Source organism: Humulus lupulus, chromosome 9 (genome assembly GCF_963169125.1).
Source record: "Humulus lupulus chromosome 9, drHumLupu1.1, whole genome shotgun sequence".
Lineage (NCBI taxonomy): Eukaryota > Viridiplantae > Streptophyta > Magnoliopsida > Rosales > Cannabaceae > Humulus > Humulus lupulus.
This window is the reverse complement of record NC_084801.1, coordinates 19,162,635-19,189,975: the sequence shown is the minus strand read 5'-3', so window position 1 is coordinate 19,189,975 and position 27,341 is coordinate 19,162,635. Positions and strand designations below refer to the sequence as shown.

The following is a 27,341-nucleotide window of genomic DNA, read 5'->3' as shown; positions in this document are numbered from 1 at the left end:
TGATAATTGAGAGGTTGGGTTTGGTAAGTTTGATGAGCTTTAGTGGGATAATTAGTTGAGTTTTATTGGTGAGAATGAATATGTATGTTGTGGGAATTGAATTGGAGGTGTGGGTCGGATTTGGTTAAGCTTTGGTTAGATTCGGTTGAAGAAAAACCCAGAAATTTCTGGGTTCGTGGTGATGAGCTGCGGCTCTTTTATGGTGAGTCGCGGCCTGCGAAGAAGATTTTGGAGCCAGTAGGGCTCGGATGCAGGGGCGGGCCGCGGTGCCTCAGGGGCGCACCGCGACGCGCGTTGCATTCCAGGGAGGTTAAGTCTCTGGATTTAGAGGCGGGCCACGGCTCGGGTGTGAGGGTCTGCGGCTCTTAAGGGGAAAATTGGTTTAAATAGGGATTTTTAGATTGGGAACTTAACCATTTGGGCTCGGGATCGATCCTACTTCCTTGTTAAGTGGAATTTGATTTCCCGGAGGCTAAGAGTTGGTCTGGAAGTTGTTATTTACTTGTTATTGATGGGAACTTCCTTATCGCGGTTGTGACTAGGTTTTCGCTAAGGGCTTGAATCGGGGATCGTGCTCGGAGGGTTGTCGCTAGTAACCTGCATACGGATCAAAGGTAAGAAAACTGCACCTATTATGTGAATGCATGATTAGAGCTTAGTTAAAGTGATGAACATGATTATAATTATGTTGCGAATGTCTGATTAGGTATGTTGTAACGTGCATACTTATGATTATGCTTATGACTGTTGAGTGAATGTATTATAATGCATTGTGTGATTACCTGTTAAGTATGCTATATGAAACATGTGGCTGTCTGTTATGACTGTGAGGCTTAGTTTATAAACTAGGGTATCATTAGAATGTTAAATGGGGATCAACTTATTAGTTGAGAATATGATGGGCTCTGGGAGATTCTTAATAGTTGAAAATCCCAAGGCTTCAACTTATAAGTTGGAGGCACGTGGTGGCTTGACTTATAAGTCAAGGGCATAAGGAACTTAGTTTATAAGCTAAGATTGGCATAATGCACGTGGAGTGCAGGCCACCATGGCTGGGCCACCCTGGGACTGCAACATGCACTTGACTGGCTCGGATGCCAACAACTTGAAAGAAAGTGCGACATGAACTTGTGTGACTTTATGGCCTCCAATTGGGTTTAATGAATGCACTGGGTTCAGTTATTACTGTTTGATGCTTGTTTTATTCACTGAACTGTTGATTAAGTTTTCTTGCTGAGTCTTCTGGCTCACAGATGCTTTGTGGTGCAGGTAAAGGTAAAGAGAAGCTCAACCAGCCATGAGTCGGAGGGCATTAGCAATGGTATGTACATATGCAGTCTGCTCGACCACCACGGCCGAGATGCTCAGAGGAACTAGGGTTAAACCCAGCTTTTGCTGCTTAGGACGGCTTAATGTGTAATCTGAGTTTTGTAATAGGCTTTTAAACTAATGTTTTTGGGATCCCATGTAAAGAACTAGTTATTAACTTAATGGATATGTTTATGAAATGACCAAAAGTTTTTAATACCCATACCTTAGTGGCTTAATCACATGTTTAGTTCAAATGACTTGTTAGTAAGTCCAACACTGGTTTCAAAACACACCTGGTAATGGACCCTAATTAGCAGGGCGTTGCACACGCCGTGGTCCTCGTGGTGGCCTCCTCTCACACACCAACCTCGTCCTTAGGGGTGTCCACGTGGTGACCATGGAGCAAGAAGAGTTAGAATACGGATGGTACGGTGTCCATGCTAGACAGGTAGTGGCAATACAAGAATGGTACATGGTCAGGATTCCCTTAACATGCTTATGAGATCCGTACCCAACAAGAAGTGGAGGCATAATATGGTACCAAGACAGAAGTACTTTTGTAGACCCCTGAGACATACTAGAGCAAACCCCCACTCTTACAACACAACTACCCCTGAAACCGCTCTCCTGACAGTGTACTTGTGTACCATCTAGTCCCTTGGACCACAATGTATTAGGGGCCATTACAGCCCACTATAAAAGGAACCACACTTCCACATGGGAGGGGGTTGGAAAAAATACTGTAGCACTACACCATATGAAATACAAGTTCATTTCACCATTTTCTTTCTGCAACTGTTCTTTGAGTTCTCAATTAGATCTTTGAAGTTTTTCTTTTGATTATCTCTACATTTCTATTTTTCTAACTTAACTTGGTTGATGAGTTCTCACTGTCAACAACAATAACCTAAAACAAGGTACCCCAAATACACACTTGAACCCCAAAATTCAAAGATTCTACTTAGTGGAAGTTTGAGTTCAAGAGCTTACCCCAAATCCGAGAATCTCAATTCTGAATTGCGAATTGAGACTGAATTCCAAGCCTCCTAGAGCCTCCCAACACATTTCTTCCAGTAAAATCTATACTAAAACTTCAAAGAAACCTCAATTCCATCAGAACTTGCCTTAACCTTATTTCAACCAAGAACATCAAAGTCCAAAATGAAAAACAGAGTTACAAATCCTTACCTCCTTGATTTCAAATTTCCAAGCAGCTAAATGAAGATTTTGGCAGCTTAATCCCTTCCTTTTGACCTTGAATCCCCTTGATTTTCACCAAAATCCCTCAATTTTGCCTATCTTGAGTTTGAGACTCTAACACCAAAATTTTGAGAGGCTAATGGGAATGAAGGGTGGCCAAACGTGGGTGCTAGACTGTTGCTGCAGCCTTGGTCTATCCCTTGAGTCAAAATGACCATGTTACCCTTTTCTTCCAAATGTCCACCAAATCCCTTTAAGGGTGTGATATGGTCATTTAGCCTAAATGCCACTAAACCTCAAATTACACTCCTAATTCCCAATTAAATTATTAACCCTCCAAATACAATTATATCCTCCAATAATGTTCCACTAACTCCCAACCTAGGAAAAATTACCAAAATACCCCTTGGCTCACCCCGATCCGGGTATAATTCCCAGTTGTGAATTTTTCGCCAAATTACTCTAAAGGACCAACTTAGGCCAGTTATCACAAATATATCCACATAATAATATGGTTCTAATCATATAACACATATAATTATAATTATACCCTTAACAAGTTAAAGTTACGAAAATATCATTTTTCACAAAAACGGGCCCACAATCACATTTAATACACATAACATGCATAAATAGTTATATCTTAATATAACTCATATATTTCATATAGTCGCATATATGCAATTAAATCCACATATATATCTATTTATGTCCTCCTGGCACACTAATTGAGGCACTAAGTCCTATTAGCAAATTGGGGATGTTACACAATCCATGCAGAATTCATCAATTTCATAGAATTATTCTCATCTCAATTAGAAGTTTTATCATCGACATACGACTTTCAACATAACCATGCTTATCACAACCTAAAAAAACTAAAAAAAAAACATGACTAAAAACAACTAAACATAACACAAACACAACTAAAGAAAAAAACAAATAAAAATAACCAAGATAGAATATTGCAGTTATCGTCTCCCCCTCACTTAATATAAGCATTGTGCTCAATGCATAAATAAATAAAAATCAATGTAAAATATAAAGTATAGGGTAAGAAAAACTCCCGCAAGTGCTTTGTTTAACGTCGTTAGCTCGACTGAATGTTGCTATCTGGATTTTTATGTTGGGTATTTGAATGAAGTATTTTTCCTTTGATCTTACTAGTGGAATCAAACACATTGAATTTGATAACTTGACCGTCAAATTCCATTGTCGGCATCCCTGCTCTCACATCCAGTTTTGTATTTTTTGTCAGCAAGAATGGCCTCCCAAATAAAACCAATATCAAATTGGGCATTGATGCATCCCCCATTTCAAGTATATAAAAATTCGCTGGAAAGACGAGTTCATCAACCTTTACTAGAACATCTTCAACTACCCCCTAAAGGATAAGCATTAGTGCGATCGGCCAGTTGAATAATAAATCATGTCTCCTTTAGTGGCCCAAGATTCAAGGAAGCATATGCTAAATGTGACATTACATTAATTGATGCTCCCAAATATATCATAAACCACTCTATCCTTTTATTCCCAATCATACAAGGAATTGTAAAGGTTCCAGGATCCTTGCAATTTGGTGGCAGCTTCTTTTGGAGAACAACAGAGATGTTCTCCCCCACACTTATCTTCTCACCACCCTTCAATTTCTTATTCCTACACAACTCATAAAAAACTTAGCATAACGAGACACTTATTTAATAACATCAAGTAATGGAATGTTCACCTCAACTTTGCAAAACGTCTCCAGAATTTCCTTGTCAGCCTCCTCTTTCTTAAACTTTTTCAATCTGCTCGAAAAAGGCGGAATAGGGACATAGGTTGGCAAAGATGGTTTATGTGACTTTTTTTGCATTGATGACTCATCATGAATGGAGTTGTCTACTACTTGCTTTTGCACTGGAGCTAGCAATGAATGATGTGTGGGTGGCTCATATTATGTACCACGTCGAAGCCCTATCACACTTACATTTGCTATTGGGTTCCTCTCTGGTTGGGAAGGTAATCTTCCACAATTATGAGCTTCCAGCTGGCTCAAAGATGTAGCAACCTGTAACGCCCTGGATAGCCAAGACTGCTACACTGTGTGTTTATAAAGGTGCAAGACTTGCTAATCAAGTCATTTAGTTGGAAATGTGTTACAGTAACTAAAGTGGAACTAGGGTTAAAAGATTTCGGTCTCAAAAGTTTCATTTCTTATAATCAAACATTTTTAAATGGGATCCCATAAGTAGTAAAGTTAAAAGAGAATTTACAAAACCTCAGGATTATAATATAGTTACTAGCCACTCTAAGGCAAAACAGACAATTAAGATTTTCTCGTCCTGTATCACTCCTCGGCCGTGGCGGCCGATCAGCTGTTCATGTACATTCAGCCCCGAAGCTCTCCATCTCAGGACTGGTCCAGCTTGCCCTTGCCTTTACCTGCACCACGTAGAACCCGTGAGCCAAGGCCCAGCAAGAAAACACAATAACAGAGCATAATCATCAAACCAACAACCAGATAACTCATACAGTATAAACATGTTCTCAACAGTCTAAGCATTCATGTTATTCAAGTATTAAACATATCAAGTATTGTAATGCACCGAATTTCCTAATAAGGGTTAGGACCTTGATTAGGAGGTCGGGAGGGCCATAATTGATTTTTCATGCTATTTAATGATCATATGCATATGTATGTGAATTATATTATTATATGATGATAAAATGCATGCATATGAGAGTATTTATAATTACAAGGGCATTTTGGTAATTTGGCCCATTGAGGGCATAATTGTGTATTTTCGTGCATGTGGGTGAGTTATGAATGGTACCACATTATATGTGGATTTGTTCGAGCTTTTCGGCATGAGACGATCATGGAATGCAAGTGTTTGGTTTGGTCATAACAGGATTAAGTTCGGGGCTCGGTGTAACGACCTGAATTTGCTAATCAGGCTTAGGGCCTTGATTAGTGTGCCTGGAGGGCAATAAGTGGTTTGATATGATAATATGTGAATTTATGTGTATATATGATTATGATGCATGTTTAATTGAGTTAAATGTGCATGTGGGCCACGTCTGGATATTAGGGGCATAAGTGTGATAAATAAGATATATGTTGTATATATGTGATATGTCTGTGCAGCACGATCCGAGACAGTCCTGGGGAGCGGTTAGCCAGAGAGTCACAGCGGGGTTGATATTTGGACTGGGGGCGAGTCGAGGGGTAATTTGGGTATTAGATGAGTTATGGGATTATCGGGACATAGAAATAAATATTTGGAGATATATTTGAGGATAGAATGTCTAAGCGGGAATATCTGGGAAATTTACCATTTTGCCCTCGGGGACGTTTTGGTACCCCGAGCCTTGAGGTAACCATATAGACTTAAGCTGAATAAAACAAAATAGAGGAATAGCTTAGAAACTTAAGAAACTGACATTAGCCTATTTTCCCCAATTGAAGTTAGCTTCTATCTCTTTCTCTCCTTCACTCTCTAAGGTTTTCAAAGGGAATTCTTGGTGCAAGCTAGCTTAAGCAAGGGATTTAGCTGTGATAACTTAGGAGCTTAAGGCTTGAGGATTAAGGTTCAACTTCAGAGGTTTAAATCAGCAAGAGGTAAGCTTTTTCATGGAAGTTATGTTTAAGTTTCAGCTGTGTTTCCAAGCTTTGCATGTGGGTAGAATCTAAGCTGTTTTTGGGTATTCTAGTTGAATTTTTGGAGCAGATTTCTGTTGGGTTTTAGTGTTGATATTGAGCTGGAATAATGGTGTTATTATCTAGGATTGTTAGCTTGGTTTTGGTGAGAATTGGCTTGAGGAAAGGTTTGGAAAATGGTGTAAAAATCTGGGTTCGTTGTGGAGCGTCGCGGCCCTAGGAGGGGTGCGCCGCGGCCCGCGTGCGCGCGCGGCCATGGGAGGTTGAGAGATTCATGCGCGTCGCAGCCCGTGTGGGGGTCAGTGGGGAGCTAGCCTCTATTTTGAGGCTAGCCACGGCTCTAGTGGGTGGGGCCGCGACCCTTAGTGCCAGTTTGAGTTTTTAGGGTATTTTAGGCTTGGGAACTCGAGGGGTAAAGCTCGGGATGGATTTTATCACCCGGATTGATAGAATTCAAGGTCCCGAGGGTTGGGGTTATGACTCAAAGATATTTATTGGATTAGAATTTGATGGATGGACGTTGGTAATGGGTTGTGACTAGGTTTTCGGCGAGGCTCACGTTAGAGGACTGTGCTCGGGGCATCGGTGCTCAGAAAGCTTGGAACTCAGGTAAGAGAACCCTTGTTTCCATAGAGCTTGTGTGCAGGGCTGAGCCCAATGTGTTGAATGGAAATGATATGCAGGGCCGAGACCAATATGCTAGAACTGCAGAGCGTAGCTCTTTATCTGTTTATGCTTGAATTCTGTACTTGTTATTATATCGTGTATGATATTATGTGAGTGAACGGCAAGAGCCGGGAACGGTGTAGACCGAGAACGGCGAGGGGCCGGGAACGGCGTCAGGCACGTTGAGTGCTAGGCCGAGAACGGCAAGGAGCTGGGAGCAGTGTTGATGTAACGACCCAAATTCAGTGTTTAGGCTTAGGGCCTGGGGAAGTGTGCCTGGAGGGGATGATGGGATTCTGTGTGTGATTTTTATGAATTTAATGCATGATTATGACTTATTGCACGTTATATGACTATTTGAGTATTTGAGATGCACGACTATGTGAATTAGTATGCATGTAGACCTGATTGTCTTAGAATGAGCATGATTGTAATCTGGCCATGTTTGGGCATAACTGTGATAATTGTACTACGTGAATCGTGCCATGTGAGGTGGTGTTTTTATCAGGATGCACGCTTCGAGACGGTCCTAGTGAGCCATTTAGTCTAAAAGTCACAACGGGATATTGTACCCGGCTCGGGTAAAGCCTAGGGGTACTTTGGGAATCTTATAAGTTGAGTTGAGAATGAGTGGTTAGTTATTGGTGATTGGGTAACCATTTGTAACTGCTGTGGGTAACAAGTTTTAAGATAGAAAGTGGTAGAATTGAAATGAAAGTGTAATGACTTAAGTGCCCTTGAAGGTTTAGCTAAGGAGGGATTATTAGGAAGGGGTAAATTGGTCTTTTGGCAAGGCAAATAGGCAAGTTGCAGCTGGGTATATGGGGTGTACGGTTTGGGCATTGGCTCATTTAGTGTCTTGATAAAATTAGAAGAGAAGGAAAGAAGAGGAGAAAAAGGCTAGGGCAAGCAAGAAGAAGAAGAAGAAGAGAAGGAGAAGTGGGAGGCTAGGAGGGGATCAAGGACTTGTGTGGATTCTTCATTTGAGGTAAAGGTTTTATACATATCTAAATATGGATTTTGTTTTGATTTAAGGAATTTAAATGCCTAAGCTAAACATTGTTGGGTTTTGGGGTTAGTTGCTGAAATTTGAAATCATAGGAGTGGATCTTGGGTATGTTGATGTTTTGGCTTGATTCTAGTGTTTATGGGGTGTTAGATTGTTCATATGAGGTTTGGATTTGAGTTTTGGGGTTTAGGTATTGGTTTGGGGTGATTTGGAGAGGTTAAAGCTCGAGAAAAATGCAGGAAAAACCCAGATTTTCTGGGTTCGCGATGGAGTGCCGCGACCCTGTTCTTGGGCGCCGCTGCGCGAGGAGGCTTCAGGATGGGGGCATGGGCTCTGGGCGCCGCGGCCCTAGGCCATTTTGGCAGCCCAAAAGTTTAGTTTTTAGGGCTTTTGCCCGGGGACTCGGGGGATGGTTCCGATACTTTGCTTTATGGATTTAGAGGTCCCGGGAGTGCGGGATTGGTCCCGGGAAGTGGTTCTAGGCTTGGTTAGTATTGAAAGTGTTTTGTGTGTGTTGTGACTAGGATTTCGGAGGGGCTCGTGCTAGTGGACCGTGCTCGTGATCGGGGTGCATCGGAAAGCACGGAATACAGGTAAGAAAACCGTGACACCTGATAATAGGGCATAGGCCCACTGTGTGATTGTAGGGCACGACCCTAGCTTGAATTGTGTGCAAATGTGTAATCTTAGATAAACTATGGTATGTTTGAATGGTTATTTCATAATGTATAATATGTGTGATTGTAATTGAATGAACGGCAAGGCCGGGAGCGGCAAGGGCCGGGTACGGCAGTGGGGCCGGAAGCAACGCTCAACACATGGGATGCTATAGCGAGGGTGGGACCCAAGGGATACATGAGTTATCCTACGGTAATGACCGAGACCCCAAGCTTTGGTAAGGCCTCTGGGGTGGCATGGCCGTGCTTGTTTAAATCTATGATTTTCTTATTTATCAGTAAATTATGCCAGTAATATTATTATTGCATATGTTATGTGCTATTTGGGTTTTCTTGCTGGGCTTCGGCTCACGGGTGCTCTGTGTGGCAGGTAAAAGCAAGGAGTTTGTCAACCGGCCATGAGTATGGAGAGCGTGGGGGCGGCGCGTACATGTTCGGCCTGCCCGACTGCTTTGGTTGGGGGCATTTTTGTAAATGGCTGTATAGATCCATTCTTTTGATAGTTAACCTGATGTAAATCTATTTTTGAGTTGCAAATATTTTGTAAACCTTATTTTGGGATCCCAGATGTTTTATACTTACGTTTTCAATGAAGTTAAACATTTTAAAGAGTACAGCCTTAAATTCTGATTTATCCACACTTTTGGTTTTAGAAACCACTTAGAGTCAGTCAAAAGCACGATTTCTATCTTAAACTCACTTGGTAACGGCTCTAAGGTAGTAGGGCGTTACAGTTGAGCACGTCGGGTGCGAGTTGCCAGGGCGAGTCCCTAAAAGGATACCTGGGATATCCTCATGGTATGGTCCGCGAACCCAGGGCTTGGTAAACGCCTGGGACGGCTAGGCCGTATGTGTTTAGCCATTGGTGGCCTGCGTTTATGCTTGACTTATGTGCTGCATATGTTATTTGTTTGTGGGTTTTCTTGCTGGGCTTCGGCTCACAGATGCTCTGTGGTGCAGGTAAGGGTAAGGAGAAGATCAACCAACCATGAGTACAGCAGGCGTGAGGCGACGTGTACATGTTTGGCCAGCCTGGCTGCCACGGCCAGGGGATTTTGGGGTGATGCTTGTAAATGAACTTAGATTTTGTCGTTTAGTCGACTCAGAACAGTTTTTTGTTGTAAATATTTTATGAACTGTATTTTGGGATCCCAAGTGTAAACTTTTATGATTTGCTATGAGAAACTACTATCTCTAATGTTTTTCTTTTAATTATGGCTTAGTTACACGGTTTGACTTAAAACCTCGATTAGCGAGTTGAAAGCACGATTTTATACTCACTTAGTAACGGATCTAAGGAAGTAGGGCGTTACACTCGGGGTGAGTCTCGGGGTGATTTTAATGATTAGAGCATTACCGGGAATTAAAGGGTAATGGGATATGATTTGTTGGTATGTGAGAATATTGAGAATAGCGGAAATTGGAGGGTGTTAATTATGATTAACGAAATAGGTGCGAAAGGACGGTTTTTCCCTTGGTGGCTCTTAAGGTTTTATTTTAGACCTAAGGCAATTTAGGTCTTTTCCCCCTTAGAGATTGATATAAGCCATTAAGGCTGTAGAAAGAAGAGGAAAACAGAGTGTTGCTTTCCTTTTCTCCCGATGGTTTTCTCCTCCATTTTCTCTTTGGATTTTCAAGCTTCTTTTGAGGAATCAAGCCAAGGAACCAAGCTGGGATAAGATAGGGTTATGCTCCACCATTGAAGAGGGTGTGTTGCTGAGATTGAGGTGATTTTTTAGCCATTAGAACTCTTGGTTTTGCTCTGTTTTCATAGTTGAGTTCCAGCTGGTTTGTGAGTTGGAAAGTTGAGTTTCAATGGGAGTTTTGGCTAGGGTTCTTGTGGTTGTGATGCTTAGGGCATGTGAGAATGGTTTTTGGGTTCATTTGGGACTTAATTTGATGATTGGAAGCTTTTGATTTGGGCTGGAAATGGTAGAATCGAAGGAGGAGATTTCTGGGAATTTTCTGGCTGAAGGTAGCGCTACAGCGCTACCTGCAGGGAGTGAAGGGCAGTTTGTGGTTCTGAGAAGAGCGTTGGGGCGCTAGGAGAGTAGCGTTGTAGCGCTACTCTGTTTCTTCAAAACCCTGTTTTGAGTGCTTTTAAGGGTTTTTGGCTCAGGGTTTCAATCCTTAAGGCTCAGGATCGAATCTACTTACCGTGTGGGCATGTTTCGAGGTCCCGAGAGTGAGGTTTAGATCAAGACCCTCTCTTTGTTGATTTTCATTAATCAGAGTGTTGACTGTGTTTTTGGCCAACGACGTGAGAACGTCAAAAACAATAAAACCTTCAAGAGAATTTAAACGACACAGACGGTTTTTGAACAGAAAGTAAATAACACAGCAATTTTTATAGTGGTTCAGCCCCAATATGTTGGTAATAGCCTAATCCACTTAGAGTTGTGATTTATAGATCTGTACTCAAGATCAGATGAACTGAGCCAACTGAGTTTCTTCAGTACAGATTACAAGAATACAAGAATTTTTCTAGATACAAGCACTTTCTCTCTCTAGAAAACTCAGACCCAAAATTTCCCAAAAGTCCCAAAAGAAGGAGAAGACCCTTTCTGATCCCATAAGCCATATATTTATAGGCTTAGAATCATACATCTGATATCCCCTAGAATCTAGATATTTCATTATATTTATTATATTTAAATTACAAAAAACATTCAAAATGTAACAAAACCCCCAATTTGTGGGAAGAATGAGAGATTCCCGCGTGTGCCAAGACCGGTTCTTGTTGAAGCCGTTTTTGGGAATCTTGACTTAGTCCTCCTCTATCTGGTCGACCCATATCTCCTACTGACCACTCATGCAAGTGCTGGTCGGACACATGCATGCTGGACATATGCAAGTGCTGGTAGGACATGCACTTGCTGGTAGGACATGCATTTGCTGGTCGGATATGTGCATGGTGGTAGGACATGCACTCCTCTCGTCTAACATGGCACTCTCCTCTAACATGCCATGTCTCTCCTCTAACATGGCACTCTCCTCTAGCATGCCATGTCTCTCGTCTAACATGGCACTCTCCTCTAGCATGCCATTTCTCTCCTCTAACATGGCACTCTCCTCTAGCATGCCATGTCTCTCTTTGGACAACCATGCACTTGCTGGACATATGCATAGGGACCAGACCTTTTGGACTCTCCTCGGACCAAATTCTTGGGCTCTCCTCGGGCCACACCCTTGGGGTCTCCTCGGACCACATTCTTGGGGTCTCCTCGGACCACACCCTTGGGGTCTCATCGGGTGCACTTGTGCACTTGCTTGGACATGACACCTCTCAAGCAGTCAAAACTTTCCATCAGTCTACTGGGTCACTTTATCACAACTCTGAGGAGTCAATGCATTTATTGACTGTTTCATGTGTCTTTTACGGACCATGTACTGCCACTTGTCACCTCTATTGCCACGTCATCAATCTCCAATTTTTGGGGATAACACGGAGGTTATGTTTGGTTATGACTAGGTGACCACTAAAGGATTAAGGATCAATCGTTCTCAAGGGTCGTTCTTGTTCTAATTCTCGCTCGAACCGGAGGTAAGAAAACTGCACCTTGTGTATATGTGACATGCATGGTTATTCTTGATGCATGTTGGATGTTTAAATGTAATGCACGAGAAACATGTGATTAGGACATGCTTTGTATACTGAGTATGATATTGTTCAGAGCTTGAGCCTCTGTGCTTATGCATGATCCTAATTGTGCTAGTATTTGTTAAGTAAGCATGCTGAATGCCCTGTATTCGGATATTGGACATGTGATATATGTTTGGTGGCATTTCTTACTTGTATATGGCACTGACTAGTCAGGGACACTAACCTAAGAGTCAAAAACGGCATAAGCGTCTTGAACGCGGGGCCGAATGAAGATTAGATCTAATCGATATCAGCATTGAATGGCTCTAAGGCATTAATGCTGGACCGACCCTAAGGTCGATGAAACCTACAAGCGCTTGGCTAGTCCAAGACTAGTTACTTAGAGCCAAGGTCTAAGGCCTAGGTGACTGCTTGTCACATGGCTAGGGAACAGAGTTCCATGGTTATGACTCTATGGTCATGAGGAAGGTTATGTTGGTGACTAGTCATCATGCACCTATCCTTCTTAAGCTAGTGAAAGGATCACTTATCCATTCGATGGGTTTATGTTGGTGACTATTTCACCAGATACCTATCTTATTTAAGCTAGTGAAATGATCACTTATCTTTAAGCCCCGGTGACCCTATCGTCACATGGCTATTGGGAACGGAACCCGCCGTAGTGACTAGTACAACTGTCACTCTTCTACTTGGGGCTAAAAGCCCTGGATGACTATTATGGTCATTGGTTGATGTGTTATACTCAACATTACATGGATTCGGTTGCCTGCTGGAATAGGGCTATATCTGCTAGGTGTGTGCCTTATGATTTGATGACATGTTATTACTGTTCATGAGCATATTAAGTTTTCTTGCTGGGCTTCGGCTCACGGGTGCTATGTGGTGCAGGTAAAGGCAAAAGAAAGCTAGACCATCCTTGAGTTGGAGAGCTTAGGCGACGATGTGTACATATGCGGCTGCTCGACCGCCACGACCGATGGTTGAAAGAGGAACTGGGGTTAAACCCTGTTTTGCCGCTTAGATCGGCCTGTTGTAAATATTTTCCTGTAATAGACTCTTAAATTATCTTTTCGGGATCCCAATGTGTACAGTAAACGTTCTAATGAAACATTATATCTTAACAAAAAAATTTAATCCCTAAACCGCTAATCATACTTAGTTACACGTTTTTGGCCAAATGACTCGATTAGCGAGTTTAGCACTGGTTACAAGGCACACTATAACGGTCCCTGGAGTTTGGGGCATTACAAGTATATCATTTCATTTCAATAATCAATTCACACATGATAACCAGGGTTAACGCCCTTAGGCCGCACCCTCTATTTATCCCACTGACTCCGACCCGCTTAAACCGAGCTCAGTGAATATTAAGCTGTCCTCAGGTACTAGTGGCCGAGCCGCGCCCTGTGCCCAAGTATTGTTTACGACATCCTTAGGACGTTTATCACATGTCCCATGGCATAATACCATCTATGACATTATACAGATATAGGGAGCTCTTAGTCCCATCACAAACACATAACTGAGTGCAGTTTTCTTACCTCTAGATTTCGCTAGCTTTGTTCAATTTGATCCTCAAGCACGATCCCGTCTGAGCCCTAGCGTGCACCTAGTCACAGCCGTAGATCAGAATCATCACAAAACCTCAAATCCAAAACCTAGCCTAGGGACCAATCCCGAGCCCTCGGGAAGCCCTAATTCCACCAAACAGGGTGGTGGAATCAAACCCCGAGCCCCCGGGCAAAAACCCTTAGAAATAACCCAAAAACCCTTTTCTGGGAACAAGGTAGCGCTACAGTGCCCTAAGGTGGGCGCTACAGTGCTACAAACAGAGCCTTCAGGCTCCTAGACGCCCAAGCCTAGCGTTGTAGCGCCCTAAGGCTTGCGCTACAGCGCTAGTCACAGCCAGTTTTCTCCTCTTCGAATTTCCTCGAGCCAAACCTTTCCAAAACTCAATCAAACCTCAACCAAACTTCAAAACAAGCCTCCCAACATCCTCAACTCATCCCATAAGTCCCAACCACACAAAACTCAATCACATGCACCCCAAATCAAGGAAATCACCATAGCTGAACCTAGAGCCCAAAAACTCAACAGGAAGAACAACTGAAACCACAGAATTCAAGTGATCAAGATCAAAACTTCTTACCTTAAATAGAGAAGTTCAACCTTAGGCTATCCTCCACTCTTTCTTAGCTTTCACCCCTCAAAGCTTCAGCCTCAATTCCCTAGAATTCCCACCAAAACTCAGCTCAAAATCCATATATACTTTAAGAACCAGAAATTGAAAACCAACCTTAAACCTTACCTCAAGTGGATGGACTACTCTTGTTGACTCCTCAAGAAAAATCAAGGATCCTAGCCTCAAGCTCCTGTCTAGACTCTCCCTGAGTTACAGCTCCAAATTCCTTCAAGAAATGAGGAGGAAACTTAAACCGAAGGGGAGAAGAAAATGACTCATGTTTTCCTTCTTTCTTTTTCTTCTTCTTTTCTTTCAGCTTCCTTCAAATTCTAGACTTTCCACTAAGGCATAAAGCAACTTAACTCTTATCCCTTATAAGCCAAATGACCATAATACCCTCCCATTAAATTTAAGCCCCTAATCCTTCCAAGGGCATTTTGGTCATTTATTCCCAATTCCTGCTAATTCCTCGAGTGTCTCTAATATTTACCGCTTACTTCCCGACACCTAACTAATCACCAAATATATTCCTCAATATCAAAATAAACTCCAATATATTATCTAAATTCCCAGAGATACCCCTAGGCTCGCCCCGAGCCGGGTATAAATCCCCGCCGTGACTTTTTTCACTGAACCGCTCACTAGGATCACCTCGAGTCACAGATTACAAATATATCCATATAATAATGTGGTCTCAACAATTTATCGCAATTATTTACATTTATGCCCTTGACGGGCTAAAATTACGAATATGCCCTTCTAACCTAGGCCTACATGCATACTAATACACATAGTCATGCATCACAGATATTCAAATAATCATATAACATGCTTTTAATCATTAAATCACATATAATCCAATTATGCCCTCCCAGCACACTAATCAAGACCCTTGAGCCTTATTAGTGAATTTGGGTCTTTACACAACCTCTCATCAATATCTAGCCACAAAATCCATCAATAAACTCTCATAAAATATGTTATGGCCTAAAAAACAAATACTCATAAAACAAAGCTAGAAAACATAAACATGCTAGAAATCAACATTATCTAAGTGAGAAATAACAACAAATATATAACTAAAAATGCCCTTGTCAACTGACCAAGAACACCAATGCAATTTCTTTTTGCGTTACGAAGAACCCCGCCAAAATCTAGCAGCTAGACCATGCAAATTTTTAATAACACTCTTCAGTAAATGGAAACAACCCATTGTGTATGTTGGTTTGGGTTGAATAATACCTTTAGTCAAAACTTCCTTTCTAGTAGAGAATAAAGACCCTTTCCAACCCTTTAATCTGTTACAGACCCTATTCTTAATAAACTTAAATAACTCCATTTTCCTCTCCACAAAACTTGTCAAACCCAAATACTTCTCATAATGAGTGGCCATTTTGACACATCCTCCTCTCCTCTTCTTTAAAAACTTTCCCAAAACAGATTTCAAATTTGGAAACTTTAATAGTTTGCCCGGAAGCTTTTTCATACTGCTCTAATAAACTCTTCAAACACAAACTTTCTTCCTTCTTAGCTTCAAGGAAGAGCATGCTATTGTCTGAAAAAAATAAATGGGACACTTTTATCCCTTGTCTTCCAAATCTAAGCCCATCAATCTCCCCTTTCTCTTCGGCATCCATCATCAACGAAGAAAGAGCTTCTGTGCAAAAAAGAAACTATAAAGGAGAAATATGATCCCCTTGCCTTAATCCCCTACTAGGGTCAATCCTTCCTTCTAATTCTCCACTAAACAAACAAGAAAAGGAAACTAAAGTTATATAATTCATCACTTTACTCATCTATCTTCTGTCGTAACCCAATTTTATCATAACAACTTGTATAAACTTACACTTAACTCGATTACAGGATTTCGACACATCCAACTTCAAAGCCAACTTTGACCCATTCCCAAACATATTCTTCTTCATAACATGTATTCCTTCAAAACCAATAATAGCATTATCTCCAATCAACCGACATTGAACAAAAGCACTGTGAGCATCAATAATTATCTCATCAAGTGTTCTTCTCGGTCTATTTGCCGAACACTTCGAAATGATCTTTTATATAGCATTACAAAGACAAATTGGCCTGAATTCCTCCATTCTTCTATGCTTGTCTACTTTCGGAATAAGAGCTATCAAAGTTTCATTTAGTTGGTCAACAAGCCATCCTTCGTTAAGAACCTTTAGGCACACTCCTATGACCTCCTTTGCAGTTTCTCCCAAAACTTCTGATTGAGTAAACCAAGAAGATCATCTTTTCCAGGAGCTTTCAGGGATTCATCTCAAAAGCAACCATTTTGATTTCCTCGCCTGTAAACTCAGTTAGTAGCATTTCATTCATATCATGTCACTTTTGGCCTTATTTTCACTATTACTTCGTCAATTATATCCTCTTAATTTGTGGAAACAAATAGATCAATGGAAGTATCTTGTTATTACACCAACAATCTTTAGCTTATCCGAAAACCACACTCCCATTCTCTCACAAATACCCTGCATATGGTTCTTCTTTCGAGAGAGAAGCTTTATTTGATGGAAATATTATGTATTTCTATCGCCACACTTCCACCAAAGGGCCCTGCTACTTACTTTTTAAAAAATTATAGGTGCCAATTGAAACACCATCCAAATAAATAAGGAGCTTCGAAGCACTTCAAACAATATTTTTGTAGCCTCATCAAGAGGTAAAAACAACATACCTAACTTTCATACAATTACATGAAACATCAAATTACATCATGAGAGTATCCTTTTCATATCCACTACACACCTAGTGACGATCTTAATACAGAAGCCATTAATACAGAGATACAACATTCAGAACCAAATAGTTTTTTCAAATAAGAAAAAATCAAAATAAAATGACTGACCTAAAATTTCAACTTGAAAAAGAAAAAAAAAATGAAATTCTTAGTCATCCTTGGTGGAGTTTTTCTCATCCCTAGAGGAGGTTCTCTTGGATTTTCCATGTCTCTCTTTTAATTTCTCAACTTTCCCATGACCCTGATGTTGATTACTAACAGATCCCTCTTGAGCACTACACATCTGAGACTTTAATTTGAAACCAAATTTCTTAGATACATTTCCCCATGTGCTAGAGGAAGTACCCTTTACACGCCCCAACTTCTCGATCTCTTGCCTCATGTTTGAGCACTCCTTCTCGAGCTCATTCACCCGCATTCTCATGTTATCCATCCCGACCTTCAAAACCTGATTCTCCCTCACTGCTGTGGCCCAACCACCTCCCTCATTGGATCCAGCAAACCCGCTTCTTAATGGTCTTGATCCGTCAAGATTGTCTGAGACCAGAAAACAGCCAGCAATGGAAGTCCTCAGCTGAAGCTGCTCAAAGAAGAGAACTTGAACTACTATCCTAAGGGGTAGTCTCTCGTTCTGTGCAGCATGGGTGCATGCTTCTACAGAGAGCTTCTGACAATCCATCAGCCTGCAAATTTGTTCCCTGTCTGACTCCGCCAACCACGGGTGTGACTGGAAGAAAAGGGAAAACAATGAGATTAAGATAAATGCTCCAAAATGAACCATGCTTTGAAGTGCACAAGAGAAGAAGCACAAAGAGGAAATGCAGAGTATCAAGCAGGTTGTAATTGGTTGGGTTTCTCAAACTTCCAAACCAAAAACAACCCTTATTTTTCATATTAATTGGCTTAATGTTATTTACAGATGACAACATTGTTAGAATATTTACGCTAGTAGAAAGAACAATTCTAAGAAGAAAGCATGATTTCAGTTTCACTATATATACACACGAGAAGAAAACAAGTTTGCATTTTCTTTCAAAGACAATGAAATAGACGTTACCTTAAGATAGATATCAATAGCACGATAAAGACCATCATCCAAAGGTCTAGCATACTCGGGAACCGCAGCAGCCAGCTCTTGGAATTTTGTGGGTTTTACGTTAACATCAGGGGCAACCTCTGCAAGGTACCCATCAATGAGCTTGGCAACCATTGTAATTGGTGTCATTGAAGGTGATCCCATCAATTGGCCATCATCAATTGAACATGGAGACGCCCCACCGGTTATCTGGTCCATGGCAAGAAAATGCCCCAAAATCCGTTGCACGCAATCTACATTGTAAAGCGTTTCCATGGTATTAGAGAAATTGGGCATCAATAGATCTTCTAAAGTGGCTTGATCAAGCTGCATGCCAATCCTTTTCTCCAAATTTGATATGCAAGTAGGATTTGAACGAAGAATCATTGCAGTTCGGAGTAGACCAAACAGAAATTTAGTTGCAGCTAGACCCTTCTGCAAAGGAAGTAATCTATCCAACTCTTCAATTAAAAGCTTTTGATCTTCTTCTGATGGTGGTGTCCCCAGAGACACAGGTCCAAGACGACTACTAGACTCACTGGCTCCCTGACGTCGATTTAACCCAGGAAGGTACTTCTTCGCATAAAAAGTGATGGCTCCTGCAATAATTTCCTGTTTGATCCCACGAGTTTCCATGGCAGAAATCAATCTCTTATACAAAGACAAGCTTAATGTTGATGCATCCTCGTACCACCAATCTAAGCTAGAATTTTTAGGTCTAGCCCCAGTACTTATACCATTCCACAAGAGACTCCCACCAGGGCTCTGCATTGGTCCCCCATGCTCCCTCATCGGCCACCCAAATAAATTTGGATCAGTTGATGCTTTAGTGGCTAGTGAATCGATGCACCTTTTTGTGATATTGAGTTCTTCAGCATAAGGTAGAATGTCGTTGCAGGTTTGGAGTGCCTTTAGGGCATCTTTCCAACTATGAAGGACTGTTTGACTGATAAAAACTTCAGTCTGTGTACTTAAATTGTCCTCTCCATACTCTTCAGTCATTTCAAGGCACTTTGCAGCACAACGAAGGTACACAACATTCGATGCAGTAAGTTCAAGTTTCACACCATAACAGAACTTAGCTACCAATTCAAAAGTTTTGGCCCCACCAGGAATGTCTGGAAGCTTTACAACACATCCTTCGTCAGCTTCTTCGGATGCTTCTGCAATCAATTTTTCTAACACCCCACTTCTTGAGAGCAAAGGGAACTGTATCCAACAACAAACAAAAGTTAAGAGCAACTATAACCACTGTATATAAGACACCATTCTAGTGGGAACATGTAAATACTAGTTAGCTAATAAAAGAAAAAAAATACATTTTTTTTTCAGATCTTACACCTCATAAAAATCAGCAAAAAACAAAGATATATAATAGAAAGGAAAAATAGGGTAAAGATGATTTTTCTTATATCAAAGATCATTTAGTCTAGGACACAGTGAGATATCCACAACTAACTTCAATTGGGTTAGTTAGTTATGAAGTTGCAGCAAATGACACAGTGGGGAATTTTCAGATATTTTACACCATGACATCAGAAGTAGCACAAAATAAAAATAAAAAATTATCCAAAATCGAAAACAGTATTTTCAAATTCTCAACAAGTTATATAGAAATATCCACAACAAAATCCAACCAAAATTTGGGCAAGTTAGTTATGCATAAATCCACAATCGACATCAAACATTTGTTTCCCTAGGGTATTTTACACGAACCCATCAAGTCAACGACACTAGATAGGGAATAGAACTTTTTCAGCTTAAAATTGAGTGATATCTTGCAGTTCAAGACAACATCACAGAATGCCACTGATAAGATGTGCTTTGGAATGAGGAATTCCAAATTGAATTTGAATTGCAGCAGATCAAAATAGGCCAAACTTAATTGTAGAAATCAAGAGAAATACCCCCACTACAATGCAACCAGCACACTACAATTGTGATAGAACTTTAAAGTAAAAATATCAACACGAAAAGGAAAACTTTTAAAAAAAAAAAAAAAGAATACCTTGTGAAGATGGAATGACATATCACCAACCTCAACAACAACATCGCTAGGAAGCCCAGTGAAGCAGAACCTACAATAGTTACATAATTAAAGAGATTCAGATGCTGAGAACGAGTAATGCAAAAGCATTGAATGTATCTGTGATCAAACTAAAGGAGCTAGGTGCCAATTCTTTCAAACAATCTCTTGTTAAATAAGAGAAGACCATGTCATGGAGCAATATTTTAATCTTCAACCCATACCATGAGATAATACTAGCAATAAAATTATGCTGAACTACAATGCGTTTCATTTGCAAAGAGACAATATAAATTGACCTGCTAACCAGTTTGACCCATTATTTTCTACAATAAGTTGAGGCCCAACTAAATTAATTGGTCGTTTTGATATGTAAAAGCAAGAAACATCTAGGTTTAGGCACTTATCCAAGTGTTTATATAGGTGTTTAAATGGCTCCTAATTACCCACCTAACATTAGACAACTACACAATTAATCCATAAAATTATATTTACAAATATACCATCCTAATACTTCTAAATCTGACCCAAAATTATATTGCAACATTCTTGATTTCCAGCAAAGAGGAAAAAGGTTTAGGTTGTTGATGATAGCATAGCACACAGCTTGGAAGCAACAGCATGTGTTCAACAGTTTGAGAAACACTAAATATTGAAACCAAAGCCAAATTGAGGCCTGACACTAACAATTCTTTCAGTAAATGCACAAAATCATTCCCTGCGAGCTAAATCCCGAAGAAAAATTTTCTCAGCCTTTTTCTTACATCCAAAAGGTTGAAATTCAAAGTGACTATAAAAGGTATAAAATTGTTGATTTATGCTGATACATGGACGTTCTTCTCAATTCTCATTTTCTTGGGACATAAGAAAAATATTGAACAGTTTTCTCAACTGGACTTCACTTTCATACCATTTTTTTCCAATATAGAAAGTACCCATTTAAACTATTTAATTTGTTAAGATGGTAGAGAAACTAGATTTGTTGTGCTTTCTGGAAAGAGAGACTAGATTGAAACAAGTCAGGAACACTTAGTTCGAAATTTACTAACAATAAAATAAAAAGAAACAAACACAACACAGAAATCGCCACCATAAGTACAAAAATTACATCACAGACATGAGTTGGGTCCATACCAGGCTTGTCCTTGCCTCTGAAATGCATCACTTTTTGAACCCAATTTCACACAAGCCATTAATCTCAAATCAAAGCCAAAGCTATTGCTATACAGCTCAAACTGAACCCAAATTCTTCTTCAAGTAAAGGCAATGTCCAAGTAAATTTCAGATGAGAGCAGTTTCACAATAAGACCGTAGATTTTCTTCTCTCCCAAACGGCACCTTAGAACCAGAAAATTCTCAACCTCAAGTTTCTTTCTCTAACCAAGTTTTGAAAAAGTTGAACAGCAGCACCAGTGACCACCACAATGTAGCTTCTCCTTCTGATCTGTAACCCAAAAACTAGCCCAGTACTAGGAGAATTTTCCCGCTAAACAGTCCCAAATCTACCACTAGATACAGCACAAAACAGTGAGTAAAATTGCTTAAAAAGGAAAACCCAGTTCCAAATCTGCAAAAACTATGGCCCTAAACCTACTCCATTTCCTTCATACCCCACCTCCCAAAACACACCAGCAAATCTCAAAACCAAATAATCCTAATTGAGACAAGCAATTAGGTCAACCCCTCCCAAAGAAAAAAAAATAAAAACCCAACTGTTACTGGTCTCTCTACCCCTACAACCTACCAAGAAAGATTCCAAAATTCAACAGTAAACAATTCACAATGGACCAAAACCACTCATACCCATCAAAGAAAAGGTTGAAACCACGTCACTATGGTGCCATAATAGTGTCTCTTAAAGGCCAAAAAGCCATGGGAGGAGGAGAGAGTAGCGAGGCAAAAAGAATACCCATTTGCTAAAAAAGACAGCCTGAGCTTTGAAAAACCCAAACGCATGTGGGGTCTTTGGCTTAAAACGCACTCATTGCTTTTCTAGAACTGATGAGTTTTTACAGAAATAGAATCTCTATAAGCCAAAGCGCAGAACCAGGAAGAAGTGTGATTGACCTCTCTAAAGAGATTATCTTTTGTATTTATTAAGGACAGTTTTTAAGTTAAATGACAAGCTTTGAAGCTACCAAAAGAACAATGTAATAAAAAATTTATACAATAAATATATTGAATTATATATTTTTACATATAATAATTGTTTTGTGCGTGTATCAATATCATCATTTCTGTTCTTGTACAGCTAGGCCATGTGATACGTTACAATGTAATTATTGTATGTATGTCTTCTCTAATATAATAATTAATTTTGCTAGAGTTGAGATTTTCAGTCATTATCAAATATTAATAGCAAACATCAAAATAATATATGATTTTTTTTCCTTCTTTGAGTGGACTGACTTATTTATCAGCCTAAATAAATGCATCAATATCAGTTTTTTTTATGGTTCATGTAACGAGTGAATTTATTGTCCTTAAAAAGTGTGGGGGACCAAAACTCAAAAGAATACCTATGTATATAGGTAATTATGGTATATAACTCTTGGGGAAGGATTTGTTTATAAATTAAAATAACAATGCTAAATACACATATTTTATATACACAAATTATATTTAATAAAAATTACGCTACATAAAATTCCATAATGTGCATTTAAAAAAAAACAGAAAAAAATCCATAATGTTTATCATCTGATTTTACATTTTATTTATTTATTAAATGGATTTATCATCTGATTTTATAATATAATTAGTAATAACAATTTAAAAAAAATTATGTAACAATTTAATTAATCCAAGTACCATGATATAATCTCTCTTAGAACACTTCTAATGGAGGATCTAAAATATCTAATTCTTTATTATATAAATTAAAAATGATTAAATAGTCTTCCAATAGGTGATGTAAACTTATATTTTTTTTACCTAAATGAATAATATTTCTCTATATGTAGTGAAATACTATTCATCAAGCTATAAATATTTTATTATTTTTTATAAACTTTTGTATATATATATAAGTGTGATACTATTATATTTAATTATTTTATTTCTTAAAATGAATAAAATATTTTTTAAAAAATATAATATTTAAATGATGTAGAGAAAAAATAGAGAAGCTGGTGTATGATATAATGTAAAAGTTTGAGGTAAATTATAAAAAAATATGTTTTGGTGATATATTTTGTAATACACTTTCTCTATAATATTTAGCTAAAACTCACAAAAATATTTTCCATCAGTTCTTTTATACATATATTTATAATAGCTATGCACAAACTCCAATTAATCTATATCTATATTTACATAACATTTATATAATATTTTAATATTATTATTTTTTTATAAGCTCTCTCTTTCCCATTTAGTATATATTTATTATTTATTTATTTTTTTTCAATTATTTTATTTTACTTTAATTAATAAAATATGTTTAAGGATATAATATAAAAAATAATGTATAGAAATATATAGAAAAACTGATGTATGATATAATGTAAAACTTAGAGGTAAAATAGAAAAATTTGTGTTTTGGGGAGATATTTTAAAAGATGGAGCAGTTCATCCATTAGGAGTGCTCTTAGGCTCTTACAAAAAAGTACCAAGACATAATTTTATCATACTTAAAAACTTAATTATCATCTTATCCTATTCCATCTCCATTTTTATGTACATTAATGGTAAGAAGATATAAAAATTGTAAATTTGTATCCAATTTATTTTATCATAATTATAATCAACTAATTTACATCAATAGTTCTTTTTTTTCTTTTAGTTGCCGGTTACTAGTCTATCAAAATCTAAAAAATGCAAGTAGTTCATCTTTCATAGTGATAACTGGTTATTAGTCTGCAAAAATTTTAAAAATACCACACATTTAAGTGGTACAGTTTTCATAATGGTAACAAAACTAACAAAAATTGCAGGACAATGTCTGCCCAAAAAAATCACAGAAGAATTAAACCAAAATAGCATTGAGATAGGTAGTATTGGGTTAAGCCACATGGAAAAAAAAAAGAACTGGACAACAAAAAATACCCGTGGAAAATAGTGGTTGAAAATGAGAATTCCTTTTTTTTTTTTTTGTTCTTTTTTTTGAAATGTGAGAAGAAAAAACTCATCATCTAGTTCTTGAAATGTGAGAGAGTGAAGAGAAGAAAATACGAGGAAAAACGTAAATAGCTTAAGAAGAAACGTCATGGGCAAATAAAAAAAGAAATGGAAGCCCGATCGAGTGAAGAATAAATTTTTTTACCATTTTTAAAAAAAAATTATAAAATTAAAATTGAAACTAGGAAGAAAAAAAAGATATAGCTTACCATTTAAAAAAAAAAAAAACTATAACGCTGTAAAATTAACCTTAAAACTAATTATAAATACATTTCAACCCAAGAAAAGCTTCAAAAAATGGAAATATAAATTTTATATATTTAATTAAAAATGACGATGTGTTCATAGGTATAGCTTAACATCTCTTTACTAACGGAAAGTCCCAAATTTGACTCCATTCTCCCTTAATGTCAAAAAATTAATTTTATTTTTTGAGAAAAACTTAGCATCGTTAAAATCCTTCAAGAGCAAGAGGGAGCTCAAGAAGGGATAAAGAGTGTCAAGGGGCATCATTGATCATTGGCATCAGCCTGAATAATAGAGTCAATACAATGGGGGTGACCAAACCACCATACATGATGCTCTACCATAGAGAGAGCTAACTTCGCCAAAGAGTGAGCAACTCTATTAACATTTCTCTGGTAGTGACAAAACGATACCTCAAAAAAATCATTACAAATGATGATAATATCACTAACAATTTGACCTAGATAAGATAAATCAGCCGATTTGTTTAGAATAACGTTCACTACCTGGAGACAGTTGGACTCTACAATAATATTGAGATAACCCAAATTCTTACAAAGGACCAAATTGTGTTTGACAGCCAGAGCTTTAGCTATCCCAGGATGGTAGGCAACAACAAAAGGCCAACTAGCAGAGACAATAGACCTTTTTTTGCCAATCTCTCATGATCATTCCATAGCCAACTTTGTTGTGATGTCTATAAACTGCTACATTAGTGTTGACTTTGTAAACATTATGTTTAGGCGCCGTCCACTAAGGTGTAGAGTTAGCCACACTAGTATGGTTGTGACTTTTACTTTGGATGGAAGTTGTGCGAGCATCTTTGTAACGTTGAATATAATCAAAGGCCCAAGCAATATGAGAAACCTCATCAAGCCGGCTGCCTTCATGAATGAATTTATTTCTCTTGAACTAGTTATGCCACAACACAATAATAGTATTTTCCAAGTCCTTGTTAGAGAAGCAATCAGAAAGACCCAAGATCAATTCATAAAAATTGATAAGATGAGCAAGAGAACCTCTTACCAGATGTTGGAGACCTTTCCTAATAGACTTGAGAGTGGAACAATGCCAAAGTGCATGTTGCACTGTCTCAGGCCCTTTGAGGCACAAAGGGTATTCATCACTAGTTGGCATCCCACAGTGGCAAAGGTTGGATATGGTAGGTAACCAATTGTGAGAAGCCTTCCAAATAAAGAGCTTTATTTTGGGAGGGAGACACAATGATCACATTTTTTCCCACCAAAGAGAGTGACCATTGGAAGATTTGTTCTGCCCAAAACCATGCTCTTTGACCGCAACCTAGTACCCACTACGCACTGTGTAATTGCATGACTCTTCGTGGTGCCACACTAGGCGATCAACCTTGTAATCAATATCAAGTGGGATTGACAAAATTTCCTCGACTTCTTCCTTAATGAAGGATGCTTGGACAAGAGGGACATTCCACTCCCTTGAGTTTGAAATAAGTGAAGCAACCTTGGCCTTAGAATCCAAGATTCGAGGTGATAAGGATCTATGGCTATGAACTCTTGGGATTCTTTTAATATGATAAATGGAAATGCTCCATTTCTCACACTCCATCTTGCATCAAGGAATGCAAGTATGCGACCCCACATAATGCTACGCCGTAGGTAAGAAGAATTACTTGGGACCATGGCCAGCGAGAAGGAACTTGAGTGATGGTAAAACCCTATCATAACTCTGGCGACAAGAGAGTTGGGATAATTGTGGAGCCTCCATGCTTGCTTGGCTAGTAAGGCTTGGTTAAAGAGAAAAAGGTCTCGGAAATCAAGGCCACCACTATTTTTGTGCAAGCATAACTTATCCCAAGAGCACCAATGATTTTTTCGTTTCTTATCATCTCCACCCCACCAGAAGCGAGCACAGAGCTTATGAATTTCTTGAATCAAGGATGAAGGCAGTTTGAAGAGGTTCATAGAATAAGTGGGAATAGATTGGATCACTACTTTAAGTAACACCTCTTTACCACCTGCTGAGAAGAGTTTAGCTTTCCAACTGTAAAGTTTATTCCAAATTCGATCTCTGATGGATTGGAAGAGCCCTTTCTTAGTTCTCCCAGCAAAACATGGCAACCCCAAGTATTTCTCATGACAAGGTACCATATTGACTCCCAGTATATTTGTCATCAAGTGTTTTTCATGGATTGGTATCTTGGAGCTGAAGCAAACTGCAAATTTGGAGAAATTAACCAACTGACCCGAAGTCAGGCTGTACCAGTCTAAAATTTGCTTGAAACGAGAGCATGCTACTTTGGAACCTTTGAGGAAGAACAAATTGTCGTCAGCAAAAAACAAATGAGCAATAGATGGACCAGAGCGACCACAAGAGATACCTGACATAATACCAGCCTCACAATCACAACGCATGAGGGCAGAGAGACCTTCAACATTCAATAAGAATAAGAATGGGGAAAGGGGATCACCCTGTCGCAGACCCCGTTGAGGAGTAATGTCCCCATAAATTTCACCATTAACGATAACTGAATAGTTGACAGAAGAGATGAAGTTAAAGACTTTCCTAATCCAAGCTTCATGAAACCCCAGTTTCTCCATGATGTTGCACAAGAAAGACCATTCAACTCTGTCATAGGCTTTTGACATGTCAAGTTTTAAGGCCAAAGCCCCTTGGTTGCCTAAGACTCGTCGCTTCAGAGTATTGGCACATTCAAAACCAATCATAGCATTGTCAGTTATAAGGCGGCCAGGAAGGAAAGCACTTTGTTCCTCAGAAATCACACCCCCAAGTATCTCCCTAAAGTGGTTTGTCATAACTTTTGCAATGATCTTGTACAGGAA

At 39.0% G+C, this 27,341-nt stretch overlaps 1 protein-coding gene across 1 annotated transcript; it reads right to left on the bottom strand.

Moving 5' to 3' along the window:
• Positions 1 to 16,979: 16,979 nt before the first annotated feature.
• On the bottom strand, positions 16,980 to 22,260 carry LOC133802237 (BTB/POZ domain-containing protein At1g30440). The gene is made up of 4 exons (XM_062240508.1): positions 21,292 to 22,260; positions 20,140 to 20,209; positions 18,114 to 19,340; positions 16,980 to 17,783 (listed from the first exon to the last, which is right to left on the bottom strand). Exons 1-4 carry the CDS (start codon positions 21,348 to 21,350, stop codon positions 17,205 to 17,207), a joined length of 1,935 nt encoding a protein of 644 aa, XP_062096492.1. The 5' UTR covers positions 21,351 to 22,260; the 3' UTR covers positions 16,980 to 17,204.
• Between the last annotated feature and the right edge of the window lie 5,081 nt (positions 22,261 to 27,341).

Bases quoted from the DNA above. Each gene is read 5' to 3' on its own strand.
- LOC133802237 (XM_062240508.1), bottom strand. From the start codon at position 21,350: ATGGCTTGTGTGAAATTGGGTTCAAAAAGTGATGCATTTCAGAGGCAA. The intron at 20,210-21,291 runs GTATGGACCCAA...TAACTATTGTAG, and splicing joins CAGAGGCAAGGACAAGCCTG to GTTCTGCTTCACTGGGCTTC. The intron at 17,784-18,113 runs GTAACGTCTATT...CTTTTCTTCCAG, and splicing joins CTATTGATATCTATCTTAAG to TCACACCCGTGGTTGGCGGA.